This window comes from Chironomus tepperi, unplaced genomic scaffold, assembly GCF_022539635.2.
Source record: "Chironomus tepperi strain 1889 unplaced genomic scaffold, CSIRO-AGI_Ctep_v1 contig_424, whole genome shotgun sequence".
In the NCBI taxonomy this organism is placed as follows: domain Eukaryota; kingdom Metazoa; phylum Arthropoda; class Insecta; order Diptera; family Chironomidae; genus Chironomus; species Chironomus tepperi.
In genome coordinates this window covers 409,884-436,700 of record NW_027226546.1, presented here as the reverse complement: position 1 = coordinate 436,700, position 26,817 = coordinate 409,884, and the positions used below count along the sequence as shown (strand labels likewise).

The 26,817-nt window shown below is 31.6% G+C and overlaps 2 protein-coding genes across 3 annotated transcripts in view; one reads left to right on the top strand and one right to left on the bottom strand.

The window, feature by feature from the left end:
• The window catches only part of CdGAPr (GTPase-activating protein CdGAPr), a 50,201-nt gene extending 29,038 nt beyond the window's left edge, over positions 1 to 21,163 (bottom strand). For both annotated transcript variants that reach the window (XM_070649381.1, XM_070649383.1), the window contains exon 1: positions 20,548 to 21,163. The gene's annotated coding sequence lies outside the window, so the exon portion shown is untranslated. The remainder of the gene's footprint in view (positions 1 to 20,547) is intronic.
• A 948-nt stretch (positions 21,164 to 22,111) lies between these two features.
• LOC139097556 (uncharacterized) lies at positions 22,112 to 26,255 on the top strand. Its single transcript, XM_070649435.1, has 5 exons — positions 22,112 to 22,381; positions 22,500 to 22,708; positions 22,771 to 23,474; positions 23,683 to 24,462; positions 24,600 to 26,255. The coding sequence occupies exons 1-5, from the start codon at positions 22,340 to 22,342 to the stop codon at positions 25,928 to 25,930; spliced, it is 3,066 nt and encodes a 1,021-aa protein (XP_070505536.1). The 5' UTR covers positions 22,112 to 22,339; the 3' UTR covers positions 25,931 to 26,255.
• The last annotated feature ends 562 nt before the right edge of the window (positions 26,256 to 26,817 follow it).

Genomic DNA, 26,817 nt, shown 5'->3' with positions numbered 1-26,817 from the left:
AAATTGTTTTGGTTGAGCATAGATTGAATTGCACCCGAGAGGCACTATGGGATCTGAAGTGTATTGTTAAATCGTCGTGCTACCGACAGCACTTTGTAAAGAAGGTGGTACAAAGGATCGCGCTGTGACTGCCAAAAAATAAGTTTGCAGTATTTAATCACTTTACTTTGCTGAATGTACAGATCAATTATAATCCATGACCTCCCATAGACGTCGTTGGGTATCGTTTAACAATTCCAAATACCAAATGCGTTGCTGTGACTATCAGCGGTCTCTTTCCAAGAGTTATATAGTCCCTTATAATATCCTGTCCCTAGCAGCTTAAAGAAACTCATTGGGCATGTTCCTGAGCGTCGTACTCAGCTAACCCTACTCTTGAGAACACGTTCTTTGCCTGCTAAAGTTTGTCATCTTTAACAGGCCTTCAGAAAGCATGCCCAGCCTAACGCAGCCTGGAAAATGTCCGGGATTCATTAAAAATCAAGGAAAAACCTCCTATTTCAGCAATTATTTACATTTGTTGATCTTATTGCATGATCATCCAAATCAAAACACATAACTAAGCTCACTTTTACAGTTCATAAACTAAACTAATTTTTTGTTTGATCTAAACTCTTAACAACTACTTCCTAGATCAATGTTTTTACTGTATTTAAGTAATACTGACCTAGATGTAGCTCAAAATGATCAGCATGGGGTCTATAAACTCTTTTTTGAATAAAAAAATTTCAATTCCGTCATTCAGCTCGTTTACTATTCAAAAAACTCAAAATCATACAAATTTCATTATATCAATGTTTGTGTACCCCCTACAAATCCACACTAAACAAATACATAACGTTTTTTTTCATAGTCATTTAACTATAATTACCAAGTATTTGATGAGATCATTTATGAGACTCATTTTGTTGATTATAAAAATAAATAAAAATATAAAACCGATACAGGCATTAAAAAATATTCAATTTTATCGCAGCATCAGGAAGTCTTAAGCAGAAAAAAAGTGCATAAAACGTCTGAGTAAGAAGAATCTTAACTGAACATCAACATCATCATCATATTAGTTACTCAGGTACAAATAAATAGACAAGATAAACTGGAATTTCCATTAGCGACAGAATCAAGTAAGGTGAAAGACCTGATAGTACAATCATACGTGAGTGTTTACTCTTGTAGAAAAATTGTATGAGAAAATATTGATTGAATTTTTATTTATAAAAGAACATGTCTATAAATTATTAACAAAATATAACCGGCTTCCTTCATATTTATACTACTACGCAAGGTCTTGGTCATTAATCATTTTAATCTTCTTTTTTTTATATAAGCAAACCCAATACTTTTTGATGACAGAACTGAAGCTTTCCGCGAAAGTTTAATGAACATGATTTTGGATGTATAAACAAACTGATGGATGGAATGAGTCATGTAATTATCATGTGAGAATCACAACTGCTAAAATATCATCATAACAATTCTAAAGTATATTTATAATAAAGATTATTATAGTTGATGACATCAGGTTGGATGAGTACGGATTTTTGAGTTTAAATAACAACGGTGACTCGGTGTTCCGAGTAGCACAGCGTGTTCGCTAGAGCATCAATGCGTCGCTGTATCAATGGTAAGACACGAAGCTGTTCTGACGGCATCGTGACACCTACACAACGTATTTGCTAGGGCATCGCAATATCGTCATGTCAACAACAGTAAGACTGATTTAAAGACACAGTGACATCTGCACAACGTGTTCGCTGCATTACTATGTCAACAACAGTAAGACTGCCCTGACGACACCGTTACGTCTGCATAACGTGTTCGCTAGGGCAACGCCACATCGTCATATCAACGACGACAAGACGTGAAGTTGTTCTGACGGTAGCGTGACATCTGCACAACAAGCTCGCATATTGCAAAGCAATTCGGTGCAAATTTTTCTTCATCCCGAAAATTCCATCATTATTAGAAACGGTAATAGGCATTAAAGTCTTTAACACAAAACGATCAAAAAATTTTTAGTAAAGCATTTTTTAAATGAAAAATCATCGATTACCGTTTTATGGCTCTTTTTAGATTTTGAACAAAACAAAAAAAAATCAGTACTTGATATTTTTGTTTTCATTTCGCGCATTGTATGATGTGTATCTCAAGATTTCATGTGAGTAATGAGCTACTTCATTCCAGATATTACTATTAAAAAACGGTTCTTTCCACCTCAACTATTTATAATTTTTACGAAATAATGAAGATTTTATGAAGAGAGAAAATTTTAATGAAATTTTAAATCGTTTATTATTTTTGCACATATTGAGGATGGCTTATTTTGGATACGCCGTCAAGAAGAAGTCAGATTTGGAATTACTATTACGTTTTGTACTTTAGTTCAATGACTAGTCATTAGTTTAGTCTTATGTTAAAATAATATGCTTCTTGAGAATTTTTGATTAAGTGGTATGGACAGCTGAGAACATTAAGTATGAGTTAAATGACCGCTTAGAAAAGAAAATGACCACCGGCTTTGTTTCTTGGTAATTTGTCATTTTGAGTTATTCTTGCGTCATATCGTGTCATGCATCTGTTTTAACCTCGGTTTTTATCTAGTTTTGTAGCTTTAGAGCTTGTATTTATGAAGTTGCAGTAAATTATCTGATAGAAGATAAGGAGATGATTTCAGATTGAATCAGAGCTCAAAGTTGAATCGAATTTTATAGGAAGACAACTCATGTTTTATAGGAAGAAAACTCGAATTTTATAGGAAGACAACTCATTTTTTATAGGAAGACAACTCAAATTTTATAGGAATTCGAGCCAACTTCGAGTTTTGGATCGTTAATTTAACTAAACCCAACATATTCTCAGATCTTTAAATGACAGTCCATAGTGAAACAAAAAGATATAGCTAAAGTTTAGTGTACAGATTTTTCTGTATATAAATCAGAAGAAAAATGTTACAATATGGTTCTCAAAATTCTGGAATTCCAAGGTAACAACCCACACCACACAAGAGGGTGTTGTAGAATTCAGAACAACAATTTGTATCATTGATTGATTATTTTATGCAGATATTCTGAGAATAAATTTTCATCCAAAATCGATAACAGCACAACTGCTACCCACAAAAATTTGAATCTCAAATAACTAACAATCGGACACAACACAATGTGCATCACATTCCATTATTCATCAAGTAATTCTAACACCACAATTCAAAGTTTCAATTGTTTATAAGTTCTCACAAAAAAAAATGATTCATTTGAATATCTACACCCACCAAAGAAATAGCTTTGATGGAAACAAAGCATATAGAAATAAAAAAAATTATTCATAATTCTCTTTTGCGGTTTGTAATAACCAAGATGACTTAACGATAATTGTGTACTGTTAATTGCTCATATTATGGCATTCATTTATTGTTTCAATAGCTAATGTTTCACTCACATATGTGTGTATAAAGAAGAGAAAATTCATCAATAAAACCTCATTAATAATTAATATAAGCAGCAATATTGAAAATATTTTCTCCATTCTTTCAGTTTTTTAGAGATCAAAAAAACATAAAATCATAAAACATAATATGGGATATTAAAAGTGACTTTAACACCTCATAATCCATAAAGTTATGCTGCTTATATTTGCTCGTCTTTGATGGCTTTAAGCTAATAATGAAGATAGCCCTATGGCCACAAAATGCAATCAATTTTATGATAGTTCACCACTGTTTTTTCACCTTCATGGATAGTTTTAGCTCATTTTAAGGGAAAGGAAGCTAAATGAAGCACTTTGTTCAGTAGGTTGGATGGCTAACGTTAGAATATCGATAACTAGGCATCGTAAACAGTCCAAATAAGCTTTGTTTGATCAATTTTATTGAATTATAGTCTTAAATCTTGTAATAATTCCTAAATTCCTATTTAAATTTATTCAAATTTCGTTTGTAAACATACCTGAAGTTGGCTACGAATGAAAGATTTTACTCGGAAATTTGAAATTGTAATAACCGTTGCAATTATTATTTTCTATATGGATTGTTCCAAATCTTAATTTAATCGTGCTTTTTCAAGGATTGCGAATGTATTTAAACAGAGTTTGAAGTTGACTACAGTTTTATGTGACGTCAGGTCGACTTGAGGAGACTTTTTAACACAAAGACTTTGAGCTTTGGATTCAAACTTACCACGACAAAAATGCGCAGAAGTCACTCAGTAGGAACGAAGACTTTATTAATTTCTTTATATTTTATTCATCGACCATTTAATGAGCTTATAAAAAAAGTCCACAACACCCAAAATATTAAACTATTCTTTTCAAGGTTATTTTGATATGCTCAATGAATACGACAACACGAAATGTTACTTTTTTATTAAGAAGACCTTTTTTCTTTTTCGAATTCCATGAGTAAAACTGATCAACAGGTTTTCTTTTATTGTTTCTCGTTACATACAACTGGTTTTCACTGACGATTTATAGAAGAAAAATTCCAGATCGAAGTCAAGTTTTTGTTGTTGTTGTTGCTTTTTTTGCGTTAAACATTCTTTAAGAATTCAATTGGATTCTAGTCGTGGAAAGATTTTTATTACACCATAATATTGGCAAAGTTAAACGTTGGGTAATGGAAATTAAGATATATTTTATTTACACACAAAATGCTGAGTTAAATGTCGATAAATATTTAGTATGTAATTACAGGCATTTTAACGGTTTTTCAATACTTCTTCTCCGCTTCTTCACTTTAGTTTATCATTTCAGTGCAAAATGTAGCAATTCAATAATTTATTTACTTTATCTTACATTCTCAATGGAAATGAGTATGATTTTTAATTAAGATGAAGGGTAGTGAGTTGAAAGGAATCAAGAAATACGAGCGGGGAATGCAGAGTTGTTGTTTGTCGAGTCCTGGGTAGATTGTTAAGTCTAAGCTATAAACATAGAAAATTTGAGTATTTCCTTCTTTTGCCACAAATTCATAGTTTAACCACCTATAACAGAACCATCTGTCTAAGCAGAATGGAATCTGGGGTATCAAGTTATACTATTGTGAGTACGTGGGTTCGATTCCCATCAGAGACCGATCTCTCAATCATTATATAAAATGCTGCCGTCGACAGCCTGTCTATATGACCAAGAATTCGCAAAACACTCTTGACATCTCACACCACCCAGAACCACCAACTCCGTCCGAGAGATAATGAAGCAGCAGAGACTTTACAATTATTATCATTCAACATCAAAACAATTTTCTCTTACAAACATATTTTATACAATAAGTAAATTCACATATAAAAATGCCCTGTATAAATAAAAACGAGACGGAGGCCATGACGAGTTCAAGACATGAATGAATGAATATGTATTGCTCAACTCGTTGAGACGAGATGGCTATTAAAGACCTTTTTATTCGCATTGAAAAAAAAGATGCATTTTCATGCATGCGCATAATGTTGCTTTCAATCTTATATTACGTATGTATAATTTAAAGATATTTTATGCTTCTCGACGCCAATAAACTCAACATTTATTCAGAACTGATTGCCATTACCGACTGTTCAGACATTTTCTGATATGAAGAAAAATGACGCATAGCATCATAATTTATCAGTTTTCATTTCAGTTCACAGAGAGACCGACCCGATCTATTGAGATTGAGCCGCGAGCAAACTAAGTACGGTCGAGTCGGTCAGACCTAGCGAAAAAAATAGCATTGAACAGCATGAGAATATATGCATCGAAATTGTAAAAAAAAAGAAATTTTTTTAAAGTAAAAAAAGCTATCAAAATGAAAGTCATTTTTTAACATATTTCAACGTCTTTTCACGCAATTTAATATACAGCACATGCTATATGTTTATATGTCTCGCTCTCTTTTTTCCCCATTTCTTCTTCTTCTTATCTCATATTCAATATTTTCATGCATTCAATGCAAAAATGTGCAGCTTTTATTAAATAAAATTCACTTTTTTTATTGTGTACATAGACCGAGTGGCACATGGTCATAGTGGGCACGTATTTGAACTATGACTTGTATGCATGCGATGAGGTATGTTGTAGATTATGGATTATGAGTGAAAATGTGAAGATTGAAAGTGAAATTTTTACAAGATTCAAGTAGATTTTGTGAATTATTAATTTTAGTGAGCTTACACTCGACCCAGATATCAACATGATGCTCTAGTAATTCTTGGCAAGATCTTGGCAACTCATTAGGAGTCATCCACTTTTTACGGTCGTTCCTTAGCGGAGCGATGGGGTTTATTACTTGCACAGCATAAATCAGTGATGGACCTGTGTGTCGCGATCCGCAAAGTGTTTAGAAATGATAAGAACCATATACCGTGTAGGGTTTTAATCGAGGTTTGATTGTCGAGTCACACGGAGTGGCCGCGGAAATTGTATTTAAAATGTGCGTAACGTAATGAGTCAACGACTCCTCTAGTCATAAAACAATCAAAAATTCTGTCAAATTTCCTTTCATTTCCCAAAAGTTCAATTAAACCCTCAAACAATCATCAAAATGAACCGCTCGGGTAGAATTTAAACCATTTGGTTATTTTAATAAAAATTTGTTGTATGAAAAAATTGTTTCATTGCTCTTTTTTGTTTACACACTGCTGTTTTCTGTTTATAGGAATATCCGCTATGAAAAGAAGCATCTTTATAATATTTTTTTATTAAAATAATAAAGCGTAAAAATATGAGAGGATCTGTGTCATACATAATTCCATTAAATAATACAGTGAAAATAGCTTTAAAGCATCATTAGTTAAGGTGAAATACGTGTTAAAAGGCGTGTTAGGTGTTAAAATGTTATCATAAGCTTGTTTGTTGATTGAGGTGTCATACTATTAGCATATTAAAATCGATATTTTCATAGCTGAATCGATACAAGCTGGGAAGTTTCAGTTTCATTTTATTTTCAACAATAATTTTCATCTTTCGTTTGATTACTGCAGTGGCGGGCAACTTGGGTATCGCGTCACACTAATGTGTCGTGTCACACGCGTGTGTCGCATCACACTAGTGTGTCGCCAAAATTGTTTGGATATGCCTTGAACCTTACGCCATGTGCGGTTTCGATGGAAGTTCACCACCAAGGCGTGTCGCGCAACAAAAGGTTGCCCACCACTGATTTACTTCAAATAATCACACAAATAATGATTATCTGTTGATATTTCATTAAGAAACAAACGAGAGGAAATGATTCTTTGGTTTAATTACGACTGAATTTCGATTTCACTAATTATATAAATCCACATATCTTTCAATTGATTATTTTCGTCTTTACTTATCTAACATCGTATCAGCAACAGCTTATATTACACTGATTATTGATTACTATCAGTTTTTCCCCTCTTTTTTGTGTACAAACAACGAAAACTTTTTCCTGCTAGTTTTACAGCAAATATAATTCCTCAAAATGATAAATTACTTATGCAACTACACAATTTTATTTCTTTTGTGTAATGAACGGCTTTAACTACACTTTGGTTCGTTAATTATGAGATATTCTAAATCTTAATGACTTCATCTCACTCTTTCTAAGACGTTTTGAGACTAGTCGAAATAAAAGATGTCAGTACCGTAACAAAAAAGCCTTGAATCTAAAAAAAATTTTTATTATTTTTTTCGGCGATCGTCGCAAAAGATTAAAGCGTACTTAAAATAATTTTTATTACATTAAAGTTTCACGAGAATCGTGAGGCATTAGTACAATATGAAGAGAAATTTTTTAGGATGAGCATTGTGTAAAGTGCCATAAAAGATAGTAAAATTCAATGAATTTTAACTGTTATGTTGTCGACGATAATGAAGTTTGGAGGAGCCTTCAAGGTGAGGTGATGAAGCTTTATGTCAGATTAGTCTTTGATTGACTTAATCAATGTTCTGTAGATTGAGAACATTTTCTATGTTGATCTAATAGAAAAAGTATATCCGAATAACGGATCCTGAATGGGACTCGAACTTACGTCCCCACAGGGGAACTGCGTCCAACTACTTTTAATCGCATGCTCCTACCATTGAGCCATTTGGAGTTATTTGAATATAAGGCAAACTGTCGCATTTGAATTATAAGTTTTCTGTACCTCCGATGCAACTGCTTTCCTAATAAAAAGCCATTGATAGGAAATAGCGACATTCTGCCTAGTCTGTTAGGGACATTTGGCGATGCAACTGATCCTAACAGCACAACGTGTTCGCTAGGACATCACTTCATCGTCGTTTAAACGGTAAGACGGATAGTAACCAGGCTTATAGTGCTGCTCAAGTTAAACATGACAAATTAGAAATTTCTATAATTCCTCAAAAATGCGTCATAATTCCAAAAATTACTCAATAAATCACACACACATCATCATCCCTAACTAAAATAACAATATACAGTCATTAATTATCTTTAATTCTAAACGCATGTGAGTAAATAGAAAGACTAACCCTTTACAAAATGCAATAGAATAGATTATTCAACTGTCTTATCACAAAATGACAATGTAATGAAATCATTTATTTACATCGTTGTTCTATCCAGCACAAAAAATAACAATATTTTATGAGATTGCAACAAAATAAAAAAGCCGAGTATGACTCATAATGTAATATAATTTATCTAGTCGAGATACGAGCATCATTTTTAATTAGATATTGAGTCGGTCAAATCGTGGGTTGAAATCATCACTTACTCAACATTCTGAAGCAATTTCGACCCTCTTTTTTAGTGTTTTAAGTAATTTTACATGTATTAGTTCTGAAAAGCATAAAATAATTTAACACTTCACTTCAAAAATTCGATTCAAAAACTTGAAAAGATGACAAATTGTGCACGTTTTTCTCTATTCATCCCCTATTTTGCATATTTTAATCGAAAATTCCCTTCTGGGATTTTTGTTTTATCAATTTGCATATACTCAACTCTCTTAGTCTTTTTTCTGTACCATTTTATCTCTAATTAAACAATCATCGGGGTTGAGTCGACAAAAAATCTCATTTTTTTTCTCTCCTTTTTTTTATTTCGTTTCATGCTCGCCTGTTTTTATGAATAATTACAGACAGACGATTGTACACTGAGATTAAAGTGAGTATACATTGAAGAAATACAAGACAAGTTACTTTGTTGTTCTGCATTAATGCTATAAGCAGGATATCTTTAAGCATTTTTCTTCATTAATATTACAGGTTTTAAGTTTATTTTATCTGACACGTTTTGCAAATAACAAATAAATAATCTATCAAATTATGCCTAGAACTCACGCAATATATTTATATATTGTACCAATAAAGTACTGTAAAGTCTAGAGTTCCGTTTGAAACAGTTGTTTGCAACCTTTTATGTTTCGCGACACGATATAGTCTAAAGCCACAATTAAAACTGCATATGACATGCTTAGGTACTTAATGCATCTATGTTCCTATGTAGAGCTTAGATTACAACAAAAAGCTTGTTCTGTTACTGATTCTGTCGCTTAGTTTGTACAAATTTTCTGTCCGCACGTTGGCTTTCTCGATATCGGAACTGGGAAATTCCGTCTCGGTTCTGAAAATCTTTCGAGATCGGGATTTTAGAAAGAATAGTTGAGCTGACATTCTTTCAGAAAGTCGACTGAATCATGGCATTTTCAAAGAACTTTAACGGAACTCTAATGTACCGCGACACACAGATTACCCACCACTGTCTTAAAGAGAGTAAAAGAATCTATTTCTGTCGAGGGAAATGTAAAGAGTGAAGAAAATATAAATTAATGTTTTATATGCACACAAATAGACATGTACACACTTTATTAATAAAGTGCAATGTACGCAAAGAAAACTACAAGTCACATATAAAAAACAGTCAGGCAATTAAAAATCTAAAAAAGGAAGCTCAAAAGACGAAAAAAAAGATGAATTATTGCATTATTGCCACTTGCATTCACTTAGATATTGTTCGTAATTAAATTAATATTTATGAAAGAGAAATGGAGAAAAAAAGAAAAGAAAAAAAAGCAGTCTCAATGTTAAATCGTAATGTGCTCGCATTACCACAATTTATAATAAATCATTCATTGATTAAGATGTGTGTTGAAAAACCACTAGAATTATGGCGATGCAAAAAAAAAATAAAGAAAATTATCAATATTTCTTTGCCTTCTCTCGCTCGTAACCATTATTATCGCATATGTCTATCATCAATTTCTTAGTCATGGTTTGTAAGTGCGTTGTCTGATTTCAATGAGTTAAGCAGATATATTAATCAACACTGCTCATGAAATATTTACATCATTAATGTAAACTGAACTATATTTTTTCTAGAATAAATTATATTTTGGGGAGTTAAGTCATGAATAACATGCGTTGAGTTGTCAATGTGTCTTTCGAGTTAGTAAGGCAATCGATGAAATTTGCTTTGAAAGGTTTAGAAACTCAATGGACATTTTGAGGTTAGAATCGAAACTGTCTAAGAATGCTGGATGTTATAGCATCTAAATCAAAATATTTTGGGGTACGGCACCCCTTGGCACCCCTAGTTTGGACAACACTGAGCAATTGTGGCGTATAAATCATCAAAATGGGATATGGTCAGTTATTTGTGCAAAGGTTTATCCGAACAGCACAACGAAATTGCTTGGGTCGTAATAAGTCGAGAAGTTGTCTCGTTTTGGTTGGTTTGAATGGGATTCCTGTAATGACCTATCAAAGGTATATTATTGGGAGTGCAGGAATAAGTGGGACCCAGAAAATGTATGATTTACATATGGCAGTTTTTCATTTATTCGATTAACCACCGATAGCTCAGTGGTTACGTCTCGTAGGTGCATTCAATTAAAAATCGTTGAATGTGGGTTCGAATCCCATTCGAAATCCGTTATTCAGAATCATCCTTTCTTTGTCAGATCAACCCGGTTAAGCCAAGATCAAGCAGATCTTATAAAAATCCTTTAATAATAGCAAAATTGAATACTTTAACGATAATCAGAGCCAACTAGCCTCTGGCTAGCTTATAAACAATACAAACAAGGCTTTGTTAACACACCTTGATTCTTCCCATATCTATAATTTTAAATTCCCTTCAGTTTAAGCCTTAATAGTGTGTTCAAAGTAAAATTTATTAAGTAAATTTATTAGAAAATTCTTTCCATTGAAGCTACAATCGTGTATATTTGTATAGGTATATCTAGTTAAATGATTATTCTCAATCATTTTTCTTTAAAAGTCGATAAATAATTCTTCATATTTCCTTATACAATATATCTTCAATTGCAATCAAGTATTTAGAATTGAATATAATGGAAATGAAATAAATACTTAAATGCGATTCGATGGCTATTTTCAATATTGAATCGGATAAAATTGTTCAGGCACAATCACCATTTTTATTTATTTATTCACTTGGGGTTTAATATGCTTAAAGCAATTTTTTGAATGAAAATGAAGGCATGAAACATGAAAATTATTTGATTAATAAATAAATTGATTTCAATTATGAATTTGATTAAAAATATTGGAACTAGCTGCTACGCTTACACACACATTTATGTTTAATGTTCATTCATAATTTCAATAATCAACAATCGGACGAGATTGAGTGAAAATCACAAATATACTCGTCGTGTCTCAAAATTGTAATTGTGACCGATGAGTAATTTATAATTCAAATATTTTCATATGGTTAACTCGAGTAATGTAGACTAAATATGTATTCAACATGTATGATATTTACTGATGCATTTAACATTGAGAAATTATTTTTTGTTGACCATTTGCCATGACGAATGAGCAGTCCTGCAGTATTACATTTGGCACCAATTCACGGTCGACGAATAGTGTGAAATGAAAATTTATTTCCAAAAAAATAATCATATATTTAAATATTTCACTTTAAATGCACAGCAAACGATTTGTGGAATGCTAATTGCCAACCACGAGTACATTTCATATGCATATCTGAGTATTTTGGAATATTAATGAAAATGTTCGGTATGGAGTTGATGGCAGAGTTGAATTTAGGGGTTTTGAGGGATGAGTAGGGGCATCTGCTATAGTGAATGTCGTAGAGTGACGTGCTGTTGAGGTTAAAAAGGTTAAGTCCAACAGTGGGCGTGGGTACGATTCCTATACAGAAACCGATTCAGAGTGGGTTCGATTCCTATATAGAACCTGATCATGTTGCTGAATAGCCAAAATCGATTAATCAAGTCACTCTGACTTGGTGCCTAATTTGGTTTATGCTAGAGTCACGTTGGCCTGGTGTCGAATAGGAGATCGACTGACCGACTTATGAACTTCAGAATTGTCATGATGTAACATCCCGAATAATTATCCCCAATCATTAAATTCCATAAAGCGCTTTAATTCATTAAAATACACGAATATGTACAGCTAATAACCCCAACAGAGTGGGAGATGAGATAATGAGAGAATCATTTTTATTTTTTCAGCCATATGATAATCAGCGTCTCAAAGGAAAGATTCAATTTAAATAAATTGTCATCAATTGTAAATTATTACATGCTATCTCTCTTATCTACCCATACTAATGCATACACACATAGACATCATAATACACTTATCATGATTTTATGCATCATGAAGCATTGAAGGAAATGGCAGCTATAAAAGGTTCTTTTTTGCATGCCTACGATGAGAACGCGCAATGTTGACAGAATGTCTATTTGCATAGACTTATAGAAATACTCTATTGAGTCAAGGTGACGTTCCCATCATGATCATCTCAATTTTATTCTTAATTCTCGACATCATCACATACGAAATCATTACAGCGCAACGAAAAAATATTAAGAAGAAAACCAAAAATGTGCGAAAAAATATTTTTATATACTTTATAATCGCCCATTAGAGTTGTTAACAGACGAGGACTGGATGTCGTAAAAAAAGCATTTTTGTATCTGTATTTTTATGATTGTTTTGAGAAAAACTTTAAGACGCAAATGAGTTGTAAGATTTGGATTATAAAAAAATATGAAATACGAAGAATTATTTTGCAGCTATTCTTGTAAGCTTGATTGTTTGTGTGAGAATCTGTAGTTTCTCGAATGTAATTCAATTAATGTGTTCTCATGGCTTATTTTTCCAATTAAAGTATCATAAAAGGTTATGAACTCTGTTCAATTATCTCTCATTTGAGTGAAATTCGCTGAAAATATGGGAAGTTCAATGGAACATTTTTGTTGATTGTGTACAAAATTATTTGACAATTTGATGATTTATAATAAAGAATCCCGAGCGACACAAATGAAGAAGGCTACACCACTGCCCCCCACTGAGATTTTAGGGCTCCGCCAAACCATATGTCCGTCATACTAATTTTTGGGAATCATATTGACGCCAAACAGAAGCTCCTTCCATTTGATTTTAATTAAAGAACCTTTGAGGAGCCCAAAAAGCTTCGCGACGTAATCTTCTTCATTTGTATCACTCGGTAATCATTATCAAATCCGTAAGGTGAAATGTCTTGGTGGTCTGTCAGAAATAGCGTATAATGAGTGAGTCAAGCATGATTAATTTGAACTGTGTAATTAAAATAATAATAATAAAATGTTATTATTCCATTTTCAGTGCTTATTTGTTTGAATCATACAAATTTTTCATTTATATTAGTCATAAGAAGGGTGCTTAGACTGTCATAGAACCAGTTTTCTTCTTGCATCCTGTTCAAATTAGCATTCATGATTCCCTGTTCTCAGGATATGAATTTTAAAAAAGGTAAAATTGACTTTAAAATTTTTGAATTTTTTGGTGTTGGAATGGGATTCCTGTAATGTGCTATCAACGGTATGTCATTGAGAGTGCAGGTAAGAGGGATACAGAAAATGTATGATTTATATAAGGCACTTTGCTATATCGTCGAATGAACATAAATAGCTCAGTGACAGGAGCATGAGACTGGAAATCGTAGGACGTTGGTTTGAGTCCCAATCGATATCCGTTATTCGAAATGAGCGTCCAGTTGCATGCTATATTCTGGGTTTGAAATAACATATTTAGAGTATTTGAGCAATATAGTTTTGGAAGATAATTTCCATATGGAGTCCATACGGAGTTCAAATAGACTTCAAACTCCGTGTAGCTCCATATGGAGCCTTTTGTCAAACGAGGAATCTTCAAAAAGTCCTCGAATTGCATTAGATTCTCTGGCTTGTTCTCTGTACTAGTTCATTCCAGAGCGATACCATTCCTAATTTAGCAATCATTAAGAAGCATTACAGAGTATGTTGTTCACATTGACACCGTATGCATTCCATATGACTGTCTTTGCTTGCCTTGTGTCTTTTGTGATTATTTTCAAAACTCACTCAGCTTAATAAGATTGAACAAAACAAATTCAATTATTCGCAAACAGCTCAACAAATTGATTAATTCTATTAAAATTTCACATGCTACGCTAAAGTCCACGAATTGCCAAAATAAAGTCGTATAAATTATAAATGTAGATGTCTAGAATAACATCTGTTACACGAAGCAGTAAGTATCTAAGTCCATTTTAATTATTAAAAAAAATTCCTTCACTAAAAACATTCCGAAAGGCGCACAGACGGAGAGAAAGAAATAAAAAAACTAAAACAAGTGTTTTTCAGTTTGTTATTTCTGCAATCTATTTACACACAAGAGAGAATCTTTTTCTGTTTATTTATCTTAATAGATACAGAAAAAATTGAAGTAAATTTCATTTTTAGGGAGAAAAGTTATCTTGGAAAGTTAAAGAAAGATAACAAAATCTGACATAAAAATCGATGTGAATTTGTTGTTATAGATAATAAAAGGGGATCCAACAACAAAATCTATCGAGTATCATTTAAGACATAAAATAGATGCAAAATAAGATAGAAAGAGAGAAATTTCCCTTCAAACAGACCTAATGTATGAAGCATAAATTTGTGTGAGATTCTCATGCTGTATTTAGGTCATTTAGTCATTAAAAACAGCACTTTTTTCTCCTCTAGTTCTTTTTTTTCATAATTTCATTTTCTGACAAAAAATCTCATCTCAATCTATTCAGCTTTTTCTAATCTTTTTTGTAATTTTTTGTGTCTTAGTCTTTTTTAGTAAAAGAATCACAGTTTTTTGACTTTATTTTCTTTTTTCGTTTTCTATGTCTCGTTAGTTCGATTGCTATGAGACACAGTTAGACATATTTTTTTATTATTATTCGCTCCATGCCCTGTGCATATTTAATTCCTCTTTTCCTTCTCAATTGTTCAGTGTTGTCCAAACGTTTTTGTGTCATGGCACATCTTTGTGACACGACACATCATGGTAAGTAACGACCGAATTTGCACACTACATGCGGTTCATGCATTTGGTATTAGCTTTAGGCGTGATCTGAGGGATGCCATAGATCACAGTTGATCTGTACAGCCAGCGAAGTGTGGGGTTCACTAGTGTGTCGCGTCACACAGTTTGGATAACACTGCAATAATCCCAAAACTTACTTAGCTAAGTCGAAGCTAGTCTCATATGTGTGTGCATGTTTTAAAGTGTTTATCTTTAAATAAATAACGAAATTGTTTCAGTCTTTCTCTCTTTCTTTTTGCTGTCTTGCATTCTTATGCTTATTCATGTATATCTCTGACTCTTCAAAGTGGCATTTCTAAAGACATAATTTTATTTTATTTTTTTGCTTGAAAACTTCATTCCGTTTGTTCAACAGATGATAGCACAAAAATTAAGTATAATGTAGAATGTATTTTGTAAAACACTTGAAATACAACATGTTCTATGTATTATTTTTTTTGCACAGTAGGCATTTGCAGTTTATAACTCTGTGTACAAAATAAAATAGAAAGTTGTTGGAAGTGAATGATGATAATTGAAAGAATTAAACGCATTTTAAGCTTTAATTGTATGACTTTTAATTGTTATGCAAGAACAATATAATTAAGCTTGACAATATTTTTGCAGTTTTTGTTTGCATAAATTAGTTTGTGAATTTTATGGAACAATAGTTGGAAGAAAAAGACATTGAATTGAACTTATGACTTGGAATTGTGACAAAATCTTTCAATAATCGATGTTACAATGAAGAACAAGATTATTAGATTGTTTGAAAACTATTGGCAATATTTCTAACCAAAGACTAGACTATTGAGCTAGCTATTGGTAATCAAACCAACGACTAGACTCTTCGAATCAATTCTATAACTTGTAAATGAAGGAACTTAAAAGTCTTTATTGTTTGAAGATTGTAAACAAACTAAATATTTCTATTGAGGGGACTAACAACCATAAAAAGGGGAAATGAACTAATTTAGGTTGCATGTATAATTTGAATTTTAAATGGCCGTTGAAATATTATAAAAGACTAGATAAACTCAGTTTAAATTCCAAATTCTCAAGCAAAATCCCATCATTCCAAAAACATAAATTCTATGATCATCAACATCATCTTGACTCTTAATTTATGAACACCGACCTCTATGGCTATTAAAACGTCTTACAGTATGACCCATAGCTTATCAATTAATAAAAAATTTCTACAAAATATGTGAGACAAACATAATTAAAAGACTAGGTTAAGGACAGATATATTTTCAATGTCTTGAATTTCAACCTTAATTAATAAACTAAGATCAAATTTCACTAACCAAAGACTCATGCTAATCTAGTCAAAATGAGCTCAACAATATTGTATTTATGTTGCAAAAAAAAAGAAGCACATCTAACTAAAAATATAACTAAACGTTCTGCTATGTATTACTACTTATTTTTCTTAAATAAAATATGCATCATTTAAAGTCAGTAGCGGAACTAAGGCGTAGTCGACTGTCTAATAACTTTCTATATTGTATAACAATATAATAAGTCAGTATGTTTCTATGTTGACTTCCCAAGAACAATTCTTTTATTATTTTTCAACGGTTTTGCTTCGATGACTTTAAGTACAGCAACAGAAACACATAAAAATACTTTGAAAATTGCATAAATTAATTTAATCATTGAGAGATAAAAATACTCATACATAAATGTTTTGTTCTCACTTCTATCATTAAGTTGCAATCAGTAATACCGAAATAAAAAAATAATAATAGTCACATAGAGTCGCAATTATGTTCACATTACATTACTTTTATTATATCCCCCTCATCTATGTATATCTTTTTATTTTGTGAGCTAAAATTGCGGGAAATGATCATTATAAGGAACTATTAATGAAAGCAACTAACGTACATACAATAAGCTATTATTTCGCATCGTTTGACACATAAAGAGTTCAATAACCTATACGCATATGAAGTTTACTATAATAATTTTTTTATTTTTTTGTACTAAAATTTAGATTCATTATGAATAAGCACAACAGGTGCACAAAACGGTGATTAAATTATTATTTTTTTAGATTTGTTTCCCTCATTTTTCGATTATCAGTAAATATTTTGTTCTCTTTACATGAGAAAATATTCAGTTAAATTAATCAAACATCCATATGGTGTGGCTACACTCATATAGCTCATAATATCAGAGTTTGATTCGAATTTTGTATGGAAAAGTCGACTCGAGTGCATACAAAATGCTAGTCGACTTCAGATTCTGCATAATACAAAGTAGATTCCAGATAAAATTTTTTGAAAATAATTAACAGTCAGGTTTTTATATGGCAAGATCAGTGGTGAGCAATCTGTGTGCCGCGGTACGTTAGTGTACCACCAAATTTTATTGAATATCGTATAAACCGTATGTCGAGTGTAGTTTCAGTCGATGTTTACCAACAAAATATTCCACGAAAAATTAAAGTTTGTCTACCACTGAGCTAGATACTTCTACTGTAACCATTACTCCATGTGGAACTTAGACTTCAACAAATATCTTCTAGCTAACACTGTTGCTAGTTCTGTCACTTGACGTTTGACTCGACCCAATACAAAATTCAAATCGACTTCGAGCTCTGGTATTAGTTAGAATAGGAGAAGAGTCACTACAATTAATCTGGATTAGAGTGTTTTATGACTGATTCAAGCTTTATAGCACATTACTGATGGTAATTTACCAAATTCGTCTTGAATGATTAACCAGCGTCTATAAACACCCACTTTATAGCCTTATTTTCTGTATCATATGATATTAGCTTATTATTCAATAAAAGAGGAGTCGAGTTGGTTTTGTTAAACTTGTCATTTGATCTTCTGAATCTTCTGCATGACAAATAATAAATGATTCGTGAAAATTCTACATTTTCTGTTATCTTTCTCTTAAATGTAGTGTTGAAGCTCAAATATTAATGCTGATAACGCTTCCGGTTCTAAAAGCGTCCGCAAATTCCAACTATCCTTTTTCCAAATCCCTTACTCAAAAACCCTATCTACTCAAAAATCCCAATCTACCCAAAAATCCCAATCTACCCAAACTTCCAACCCTGTCACTCACCATGATATGACAATATTTTTCTGTTTATTACCAAAAGGTTACCATGAGAAAAATGTTCACCCACAACCTTAATTTGATGTATCGATAAAATTTCCTCGGTCTTGGCAGTCTGTCGAACTATATTTCACACAAAAATACTAGCATGCCTCTTAACTTCTCCTATATTATGTGCTTTAATTGTTTTAATGTTGTGGGTCTACACAAAAAAATACTATAAAAGTGTTGCGAAGGGTTCACACGAACGTGCTAACCCCCAATTAAATTTTTGTTAAGTCTACTTTGTTATTCCGTTCCTTAATAAATTGAATTTTTTGTGTCAAGAAATTGAACGCATTATTTTTTTGGAAGGCGCAATGCCATATGAGCAATTTACATACTTAGACTCATAGAACTCGACTTTAATTTCGTTAAAAAAACCGGAAATGGGTTAATAATAAAGTTATTTGAGTGTTAAAAGAATCGACACGCACAGCACATTTAGACTTCTTTTTTTGGAGACATGGTGCATACTCAAAAATAGAATTAAAAAATTTTATTTTATATGGAGACAAATAAACGTGCACCTAAAATAATATAACTTCCAAATAGACAAGAGATTCCAAAAAAGGCATCGAAATTTTTTTTTAAGTATGAGACATTTAATAATATAATGAGTTAAAGCATATTAGAGCATAGAAAATGGGAAACGACGAAATTGTATTGATTTATTTTTAAAAATTTAAATGCTGAAGTAGAAGACAATCTCCCGGCAACTAACTAGGTAGGTTATATTATGTGGTGCTGTTGTTGATGACGATTATTTACTATCGCTTCTGGTGTTGCTAGCTGAGCTGGAAGTTGAGTCGACATGAGTCGATTTTTCCATACAAAATCCGAGTCGTCTAGCAACTTCGAGCTCTAGTTGCTAAGTTAGATGGCTAATCCAACTTGAATCATAACTTAATCAGATAATACAGAGTAAATACCTGTGTCAACTGGACATGGATTAAGAAATATTATCTGGTTCAAGATATTCTGTGACACAGATGTCATTCAGATAGAGACAGGACCAAAGAGCACGATAAGTTTGGCACCGCTATGTCGCCGTGCTAACGATAAGACATTAAGTTGTACTGACGACACTGTGACGTCTGAGTTCGTGACATTGTGCAACTCAGGAGCATCAGCTCATCATTCGACTCACGACTATGTCATCTTAATCCAAAACCCTCACAAGCCCAGACTGCATCATGCATCATAGTCTATGAATATCTGGATAATTAGACTCAGACAACATCCAATATAGTCATCGCCACAGTCTAAACATCAATTTTGGTTTAAATGAATCACATATGTGTCACAAATAGATCAACGCTCTGTAAACTACGCAAATAGCAAAACATCAAGCAAAGTTAGTTCCCATCAGATGCCATCAAATCAACACACTATACCCAAAAAAGAACTGTTTGATTATCAAACATTTTTTTATCGTCAACTTTTAACATGGCATTAAAATAAAAATTTGAACATATCAAATATGATGTAGTAGAGTATCATGTTCCCGCATTTTAAATAAATCGTATCTGTTTGTGTGTATTCAAGCTGATTTTTTGTGATTGACAAAAAAAATACCAACGTATGGGTAACAATGTAACATATAGAATGAAAAAAAAAAAACTAAAATATATACAAATGACATTCAACTCTTTGAATGATCGGAACGACTCTATATTCCTCTATTATTTTATATATATGCTTTTATTTCACCTTTCTTTTCATATGCGGCAACACAAATCATGCTGATTTGTAAAGTGAAGATTGAAGAGAGAAATTATAAAACAACTTTATAATGCTGTCAATTCGAGAATGCTCAGTCATTTTATATATATCTACACTCCTTTTCTTGCTAACTGACTGACTGTCTGTTGACTTTCTTTCTTGTTTCACAATAGCCATGCTTGTATTTAATAAAACAAAGCATTAAAAACATTTAAAAACATAAAAAAATTTCTTTTGTACGAAAAACTTGACCCAAAATTGAGAAGGAAGACTCGTGAATAGAGGGCAAGTAAACATTTAATGCTGGCTCATATGTACGATTCTTAATATTCAATTTCAAGCGCCAGCAGTACAACCCCTAGCATAATATTTCAATTTCTTACAACTTTCATTTTCAAAAATTATTTTAAATTAAATTTTTTTATAAAATTAAATTTCACTTACCAATTATGATTTTATGTTGAGTATGTGGAGCAAGACTTTGTAATCTTGAACTATAGTAGTAAATCCATTATTGAAATATTAATAATAGTAGATTCCGATGTTTATTTATTTTTTTAAATTTATTTGTTTGTTTATTCCTCAAATTGCACAATTTCTTCTTGTTCACTTGACGTTTTCTGACCAAATAAACGTACTGAAAAAAGATCCAATACACCCAAAAAAAATAATATTGATTTTTCAGATCTTGTAAGATACACAGGAATTTTTCACTCTTTTTTCCAACTTTTCTTTATGATTTTTCACAGAAATCTTGAGTTTTTCTTATTCACAACGACACAAACACAGATATTTTAGAGAGCACAAACTGATGAGATTTATAAAATTAATTATAGTTTTAGAGTTTTTTTCATTTTTATAAAAAAAAAAAATATTTTTTATTTATATTCTTGTTGCTAAAGTTGAGAAAATTTCTCGTATTTTTTCAATTATTTTCACACTTTTAATCTATCTAATGATTTTTTATACACACGCACAGTAATCTTGAGGATTTCCAACCAATTTTATGAGTTTTTAAACAATAATTTTTATAATATTATTAATAAAAATCGTGGAAAATACAGAACATCTGTACTCTTCGAATGCTTTTATAACATTAAAATGCTACATATGAAAAAATTGACTAATGTTTATTGTGCAATGTTTTGGAGATTTTTCAATGTTTATTGATGTTTTTGAAGCAATAATGGAATGTTTTTGACAATATTTTGTAGCATAAATCTCCGATAATTCAAAACTGATAATGTTCAGTAACTATTCTTTAGAATTGTAAGACTATTTCTATTAAATACACTAAATTTTTGGTTTATTCACTGTCATTTTTAAAATTGGAGCTATACTTTATCGAATACTTAAAATATTAATAAAATCATAATATCACTTTTTTGACTCGTAATATCACTTATGTTCAGCACTACTTTTAGTTCCTTTGTTGTCTTGTGTTTATCTTAATTATTTACTATTTAAATCTTAGAATTTCGACTTCTTTTAAACAATTTACCGCCAACTTTGATTGAAATCAATTCAAGTTCAAAATTTGAATTTCAATTCGAATTTTGATCTTCCGTTTTATTTCCAAAATTTAACTAATTATAAAACTATTAAGTACGTTAACGAAACTTTAACATGAAATAGAAGACAAATGCGATGTATCATTTTTAAAATTACTGCAAGTAATTCAAAAACATCATTTAAAATTATTCGAAGAGTTAACGGAATTTTAAAATTCAAACTAAGCAGTCGACAAATACATCGACAGAAAATGTCGACAATTATTAAAATTAATTTTCTGACTTAAAAACCATTTGTCATTCAGTATATTTATTTGATTTAGTTACCAATTACACAAATTAAGTCTCATTCACTAAAATTGCTATGAAAATATTACTATAAAGTCACTTTCTGGACAGAACTTAATCATAAACAAAACCAATACATACGCAATTTTTACTTGCCCAATAAGAAACAAAAGACATTAAAAAGTTGCAAAAAAGATTTTGAAATTTCACAATTAATTAAATATTTTATGGACATTAGTGAAAAGTTTGCAAGGTCTAATGAGTCAAATATTTTAGTGAAATTCAATAATCAAGATTTAAAGCAGTGGAAGTGAAAAGTGGAAAATATTTTGACTGGGCGATTTGTAGAAAAATTGAAAAAATCACAAGAAATCACTAGGATTATGTATTTTATTAAATTTCGCTGATTAGAATAGACTCTTGCATCAACTGTCATCATGTACGGATCAAAAGCACAAGCTGTGCGTGTGAAAGTCAAGGTAAAATAGCCAAGAATAAGTGAAAATTTGTAAATTAAAATTTTTTTCTGTCGATTCATAAAATATTTCTGAATTTTAAGCATAAATCATGTTAATACTCAATTATATCTACTTTCAGAAAAATGAAAAAGGCCAGACAGAGCAGTTCCGAAAGTTTAGTGTAGATCCAAATATAACAAATTTGGAAGTTCTTTATTCAATTCTTGCGAAAGCCTTTGAGATCAATAATGATTTTGGCATATCCTATACAACAATCAACCCAAATACAAAGAGTGAAGAACAGCTAATCATTTTCTCGGATTGGGATTTAGATGCAGCTTTTTTAAGGTAATTATTTATTACTTTTGTACCAATTTCCTTTGTTCAAAATCTATTGTATCTTTATTTAGAGCACATAACTCAGCTATTGCCAACAATACAGAACCCACGTTAAATCTTCAAATTGATGTCAAGTGCTTTAGCGTTCAACAAGATTGGGATGGTTCAAATTCAGCTGCATCAATTATTGCCACTAACATCCAACAGTCAATTGGAGCTGGTCAGAAATATGTTCAGAATAAACTTCCAGGACTAATTATTAATCATATGGAAAAGACATTCACTAGTCTCGTATCTCGTGCATTTAATTTCGTTGACGATCCCTCAATAGTTAATCAAATTCAAAGACCTCCATTATCAGACAACGAGTTTCGGTATTATTGCGATTCTGTTGGTCAAATTATTCACCAAACGGAATTGAGGAAAGTAATTTATTCAGGCGGAATTGAGGCTAGTTTAAGACGGGTTGTATGGAAGCATATTCTTAATGTATATCCTGGAAGTTTAACAGGAAAGGAACGAATGGATTATATGAAAAGAAAGTCAGCAGAATATTATAATATGCGGGAAGTATGGAGAACGGCAGTTATGGAGCAAGGAAACTCAATAAGTGGTGAATTAGCTTACGTTACTAGTATGGTACGAAAAGATGTTCTGCGAACTGATCGACATCATCCGTTTTATGCTGGAAATGATGATAACCAAAATATTGGTGCTTTATTTAATGTATTAACTACATATGCTTTAAATCATCCTTCTGTTTCGTACTGTCAAGGTAATTTGATACATTTTACGCAATGATGCTGGTCTGCAGAGTTGGTGATGGACTAAAATGGTTTTTAACCATCGGATTTATTTTTAATCCTGCTGGATTTAATTTTAAATCCGATGAGATTGATATGATTTTTAAGTCCATCAACAACTCTGTCCATGACTAAAACATCCAATCCCCAAATGTATAATAAATAAAAAATTCTTTTTAGGAATGTCTGATCTCTGCAGTCCAATTCTAGTAACAATGTGTGATGAAGGACAGGCATATATATGCTTTTGTGCATTAATGAAGCGATTGAAGTGCAATTTTATGATTGATGGAATTGCTATGACAAAGAAATTTAGTCATTTAAGTGATGCTTTACAATATTACGATTATGAATTTTTTAACTATTTAAAAAAGCATCAAGCTGACGATTTATTATTCTGCTACCGCTGGTTATTGCTTGAAATGAAACGTGAATTTGCATTTGAGGATTCATTAAGGATGTTGGAAGTGTTATGGTCATCACTTCCATCAAATCCACCAGAAAAGGAATTGCAATTATTTGAGAAGGAATTTGTAGCGATACCGGAAGTTCCAAATGTCAATAGTCCACCAATGTTAATCAACGAAAGTCCATACACAAAAGTTTGTGCATTAAGACGACAAAATTCAGCTATGTCAATATCCAATGCTAAATTAAATGTAACAAAACGAATGAATCAAAGCTTAGATGAGACAAAAAGTGAAAGTGGTCAAAAGAACTTTAAGGCACATCAGAGCTTAGATGAGAGTAAATTACAAATGATGCGACAAGAACCAGAAAATCTTCAACCAACAGAATCTACCGAGATCAATATAGGAGGAACGGAGGAAAAGACTGAATCACCAATTGATGACATTTCAGAGAAATCTGAGAAGAATCCATTTCTCTATTCGGATAGTACAGATGCTGAATTACCGCCTGGTTCTGAGAATTCGTCTCCTGTAAAGACAATCATTAGAGGTGAGTAACGAACTTTGAAATTTCAAATTTTTAACGGTTTTTGAAATTTCAAATTTTTAACCGATTTTGAAAATTCAAATATTTAACGGATTTTGAAAATTCAAATATATTTTGACCGTTATTTTTATAATCAACAGGTAATTCAATAACAGAAACACTAAAGGAACTCAGAGAAAAGCTCGTCGCAAGTAAAATTGGAATTATAAACTCAATTGAAAAGCTTGAAAAGGACATGGATCCAGCAGACATTCCCCCACAAGATGTAAAACTTGTGAAAAACTTTAGTGAATTTCTTAGTCTTGCCAAACGAAGCAACAGTCAAGAACAGCCAGATAATAAATCCGATCAGCAGTTAACAGTAGATAGATCTAATGAAAATAAATTATTAAAATCTGAGGCAAGTCCTGATGACTTTCAGGATTATTATCCAATAACAACCTCAGCAACCAGAGGATTGAAATTAGAATTAGAAAATCTCAATCGACAAGTTTTTGGACAGAGTTTTCAAAGTTTTAATCAAGACTCGCCACTTAGTCCCGAAGATGAAATTAAAGAATTTGTGAATGAAACACAACAAGTTCCTGGTAAAAATCCACACATTCAAGTAGACGTCGATGCAATTGAAGTATGTGATACAGGACAGGAATTTGTGAATGTCAAGATGCGCAAATCACGTCGTGATAATGATGAAATTGCATTTAATCGTTTTAGTGTTGCAAGTAGCACAAATAATGATGTATTTATATGGCAGAATCCTTTACATGCTTCATCTGACTACTTATCATCATCAAATTTACAAATATCACCAACACAAGTGACTCCAGACGAACAGACAGACCTCGAGTATGATGGTGAAATTATAGAAATGGATCATGGTAAAAAGTCAGTGACTCCAATTAGATTAGTAAGAAAGAATTGTGACGGACAGAGGTCGAAAAGAAGTTCCACAATTATCCAGGACAGTGACTCAGAAGATAGTGATGAAAATTGGAATTATAAGTTAAATTCAACAAATCCATTTTTTGAGCAGATTCAACAACTTAATGCTTCAAAAACACAATCGTCAGGAAATGACATGGTCAATTCATGCGAAGAAGCTTCTGAAATTGTCCAATCAACCTCAAATGACTCAAAATCTGACGCAACTTTAACGCCAAATGATTCACAAACGATTATCGCAGCAACAACAAACTCAAATACCAATACAAGATGTATGGAATTGCCAAGTCCAATGGAATTTGGTGGTGGCAATCCATTCTTAATGTTCTTATGCCTAACTATATTATTACAACATCGAGACTTTATCATGCAAAATAATTTAGACTATAATGAAATGGCAATGCATTTCGATAAAATGGTTCGTAAACATAACGTCAATAAAGTATTAATTCAGGCACGTCGCTTATATCAGGATTATTTGCGTCATTACAATGAGAAAATAAGAAATTCAAATAACACTAGCAAATGAAATTAATATATATTGAGGCATGGCATGCAGAGAGATTAATTTAAACGTGTACTTATGGTAGACATACAATATTATTGTGTTAGATAAGGAACATTAAATGATGATTTGTTTTTCCACTATTATTGCTATCTTCTACAGAATTATTGATGATATTCATATTAATTTCGTGCATTTCCAATTATTTTTAACAAAGTATTTTATGTAAAATGTAAGAAAAAAGTCGTAAATTTCTGTTCATACACCATGTGATAACATTATTTTAATCAATTAAAAAAACATTCTATTTATTATGATAATAAAAAACAAAAAAATACAAATTGCTGATAATTAAAATTCCTAAATTTAAAACGCGTTTAACGAACTTTTAGAATTTAAATGTCTGAATTTGTATTGTTTTCATTCGGAATTTTTAACGGTTTTAAAAAATTTGAATTTTGAAACAATTTATTTTCAAAATATTTTAAAACCGTTCAAATGTTTTTTGAAAACCTCACAAATGTTTGGAATTTCAAAAAGTCCGTTACAAATCAAACAATACAAATTCTGATATTTAAAGGCAACATACTGAAACTACCTGCAACAATATTAATGGAATTTTTCGAGCGACTAAAATTTTCATGTAATTATCGGCTTTTTGATTAATTATTATGAACTATATCAAAATTATATGATTAATCTCTAAAAAAATTAGTAATAAAGCAATATAAAAATGATGATTTTCTTACCTTTTAGTCTTAAAGTTTTCAGGGAGGTAGTGCTTAATGCGGACATGATATGTTGATAGCTTGCTGGATGTGGACACTATTAGGAAAATGATATTCCTGTTTGATTTTCACAATTCTCTTTTTTGATCTTTTATGTGCTATCTGGATGTTGTTTGAGCTGTT

What these genes read in the sequence shown, in the direction of transcription:
- LOC139097556 (XM_070649435.1), top strand. Translation starts at nt 22,340, where the DNA reads ATGTACGGATCAAAAGCACAAGCTGTGCGTGTGAAAGTCAAG. An exon ending in CTGTGCGTGTGAAAGTCAAG is followed by an intron (nt 22,382 to 22,499) that starts GTAAAATAGCCA and finishes ATCTACTTTCAG; the next exon opens with AAAAATGAAAAAGGCCAGAC. An exon ending in TGTAAAGACAATCATTAGAG is followed by an intron (nt 24,463 to 24,599) that starts GTGAGTAACGAA and finishes TATAATCAACAG; the next exon opens with GTAATTCAATAACAGAAACA.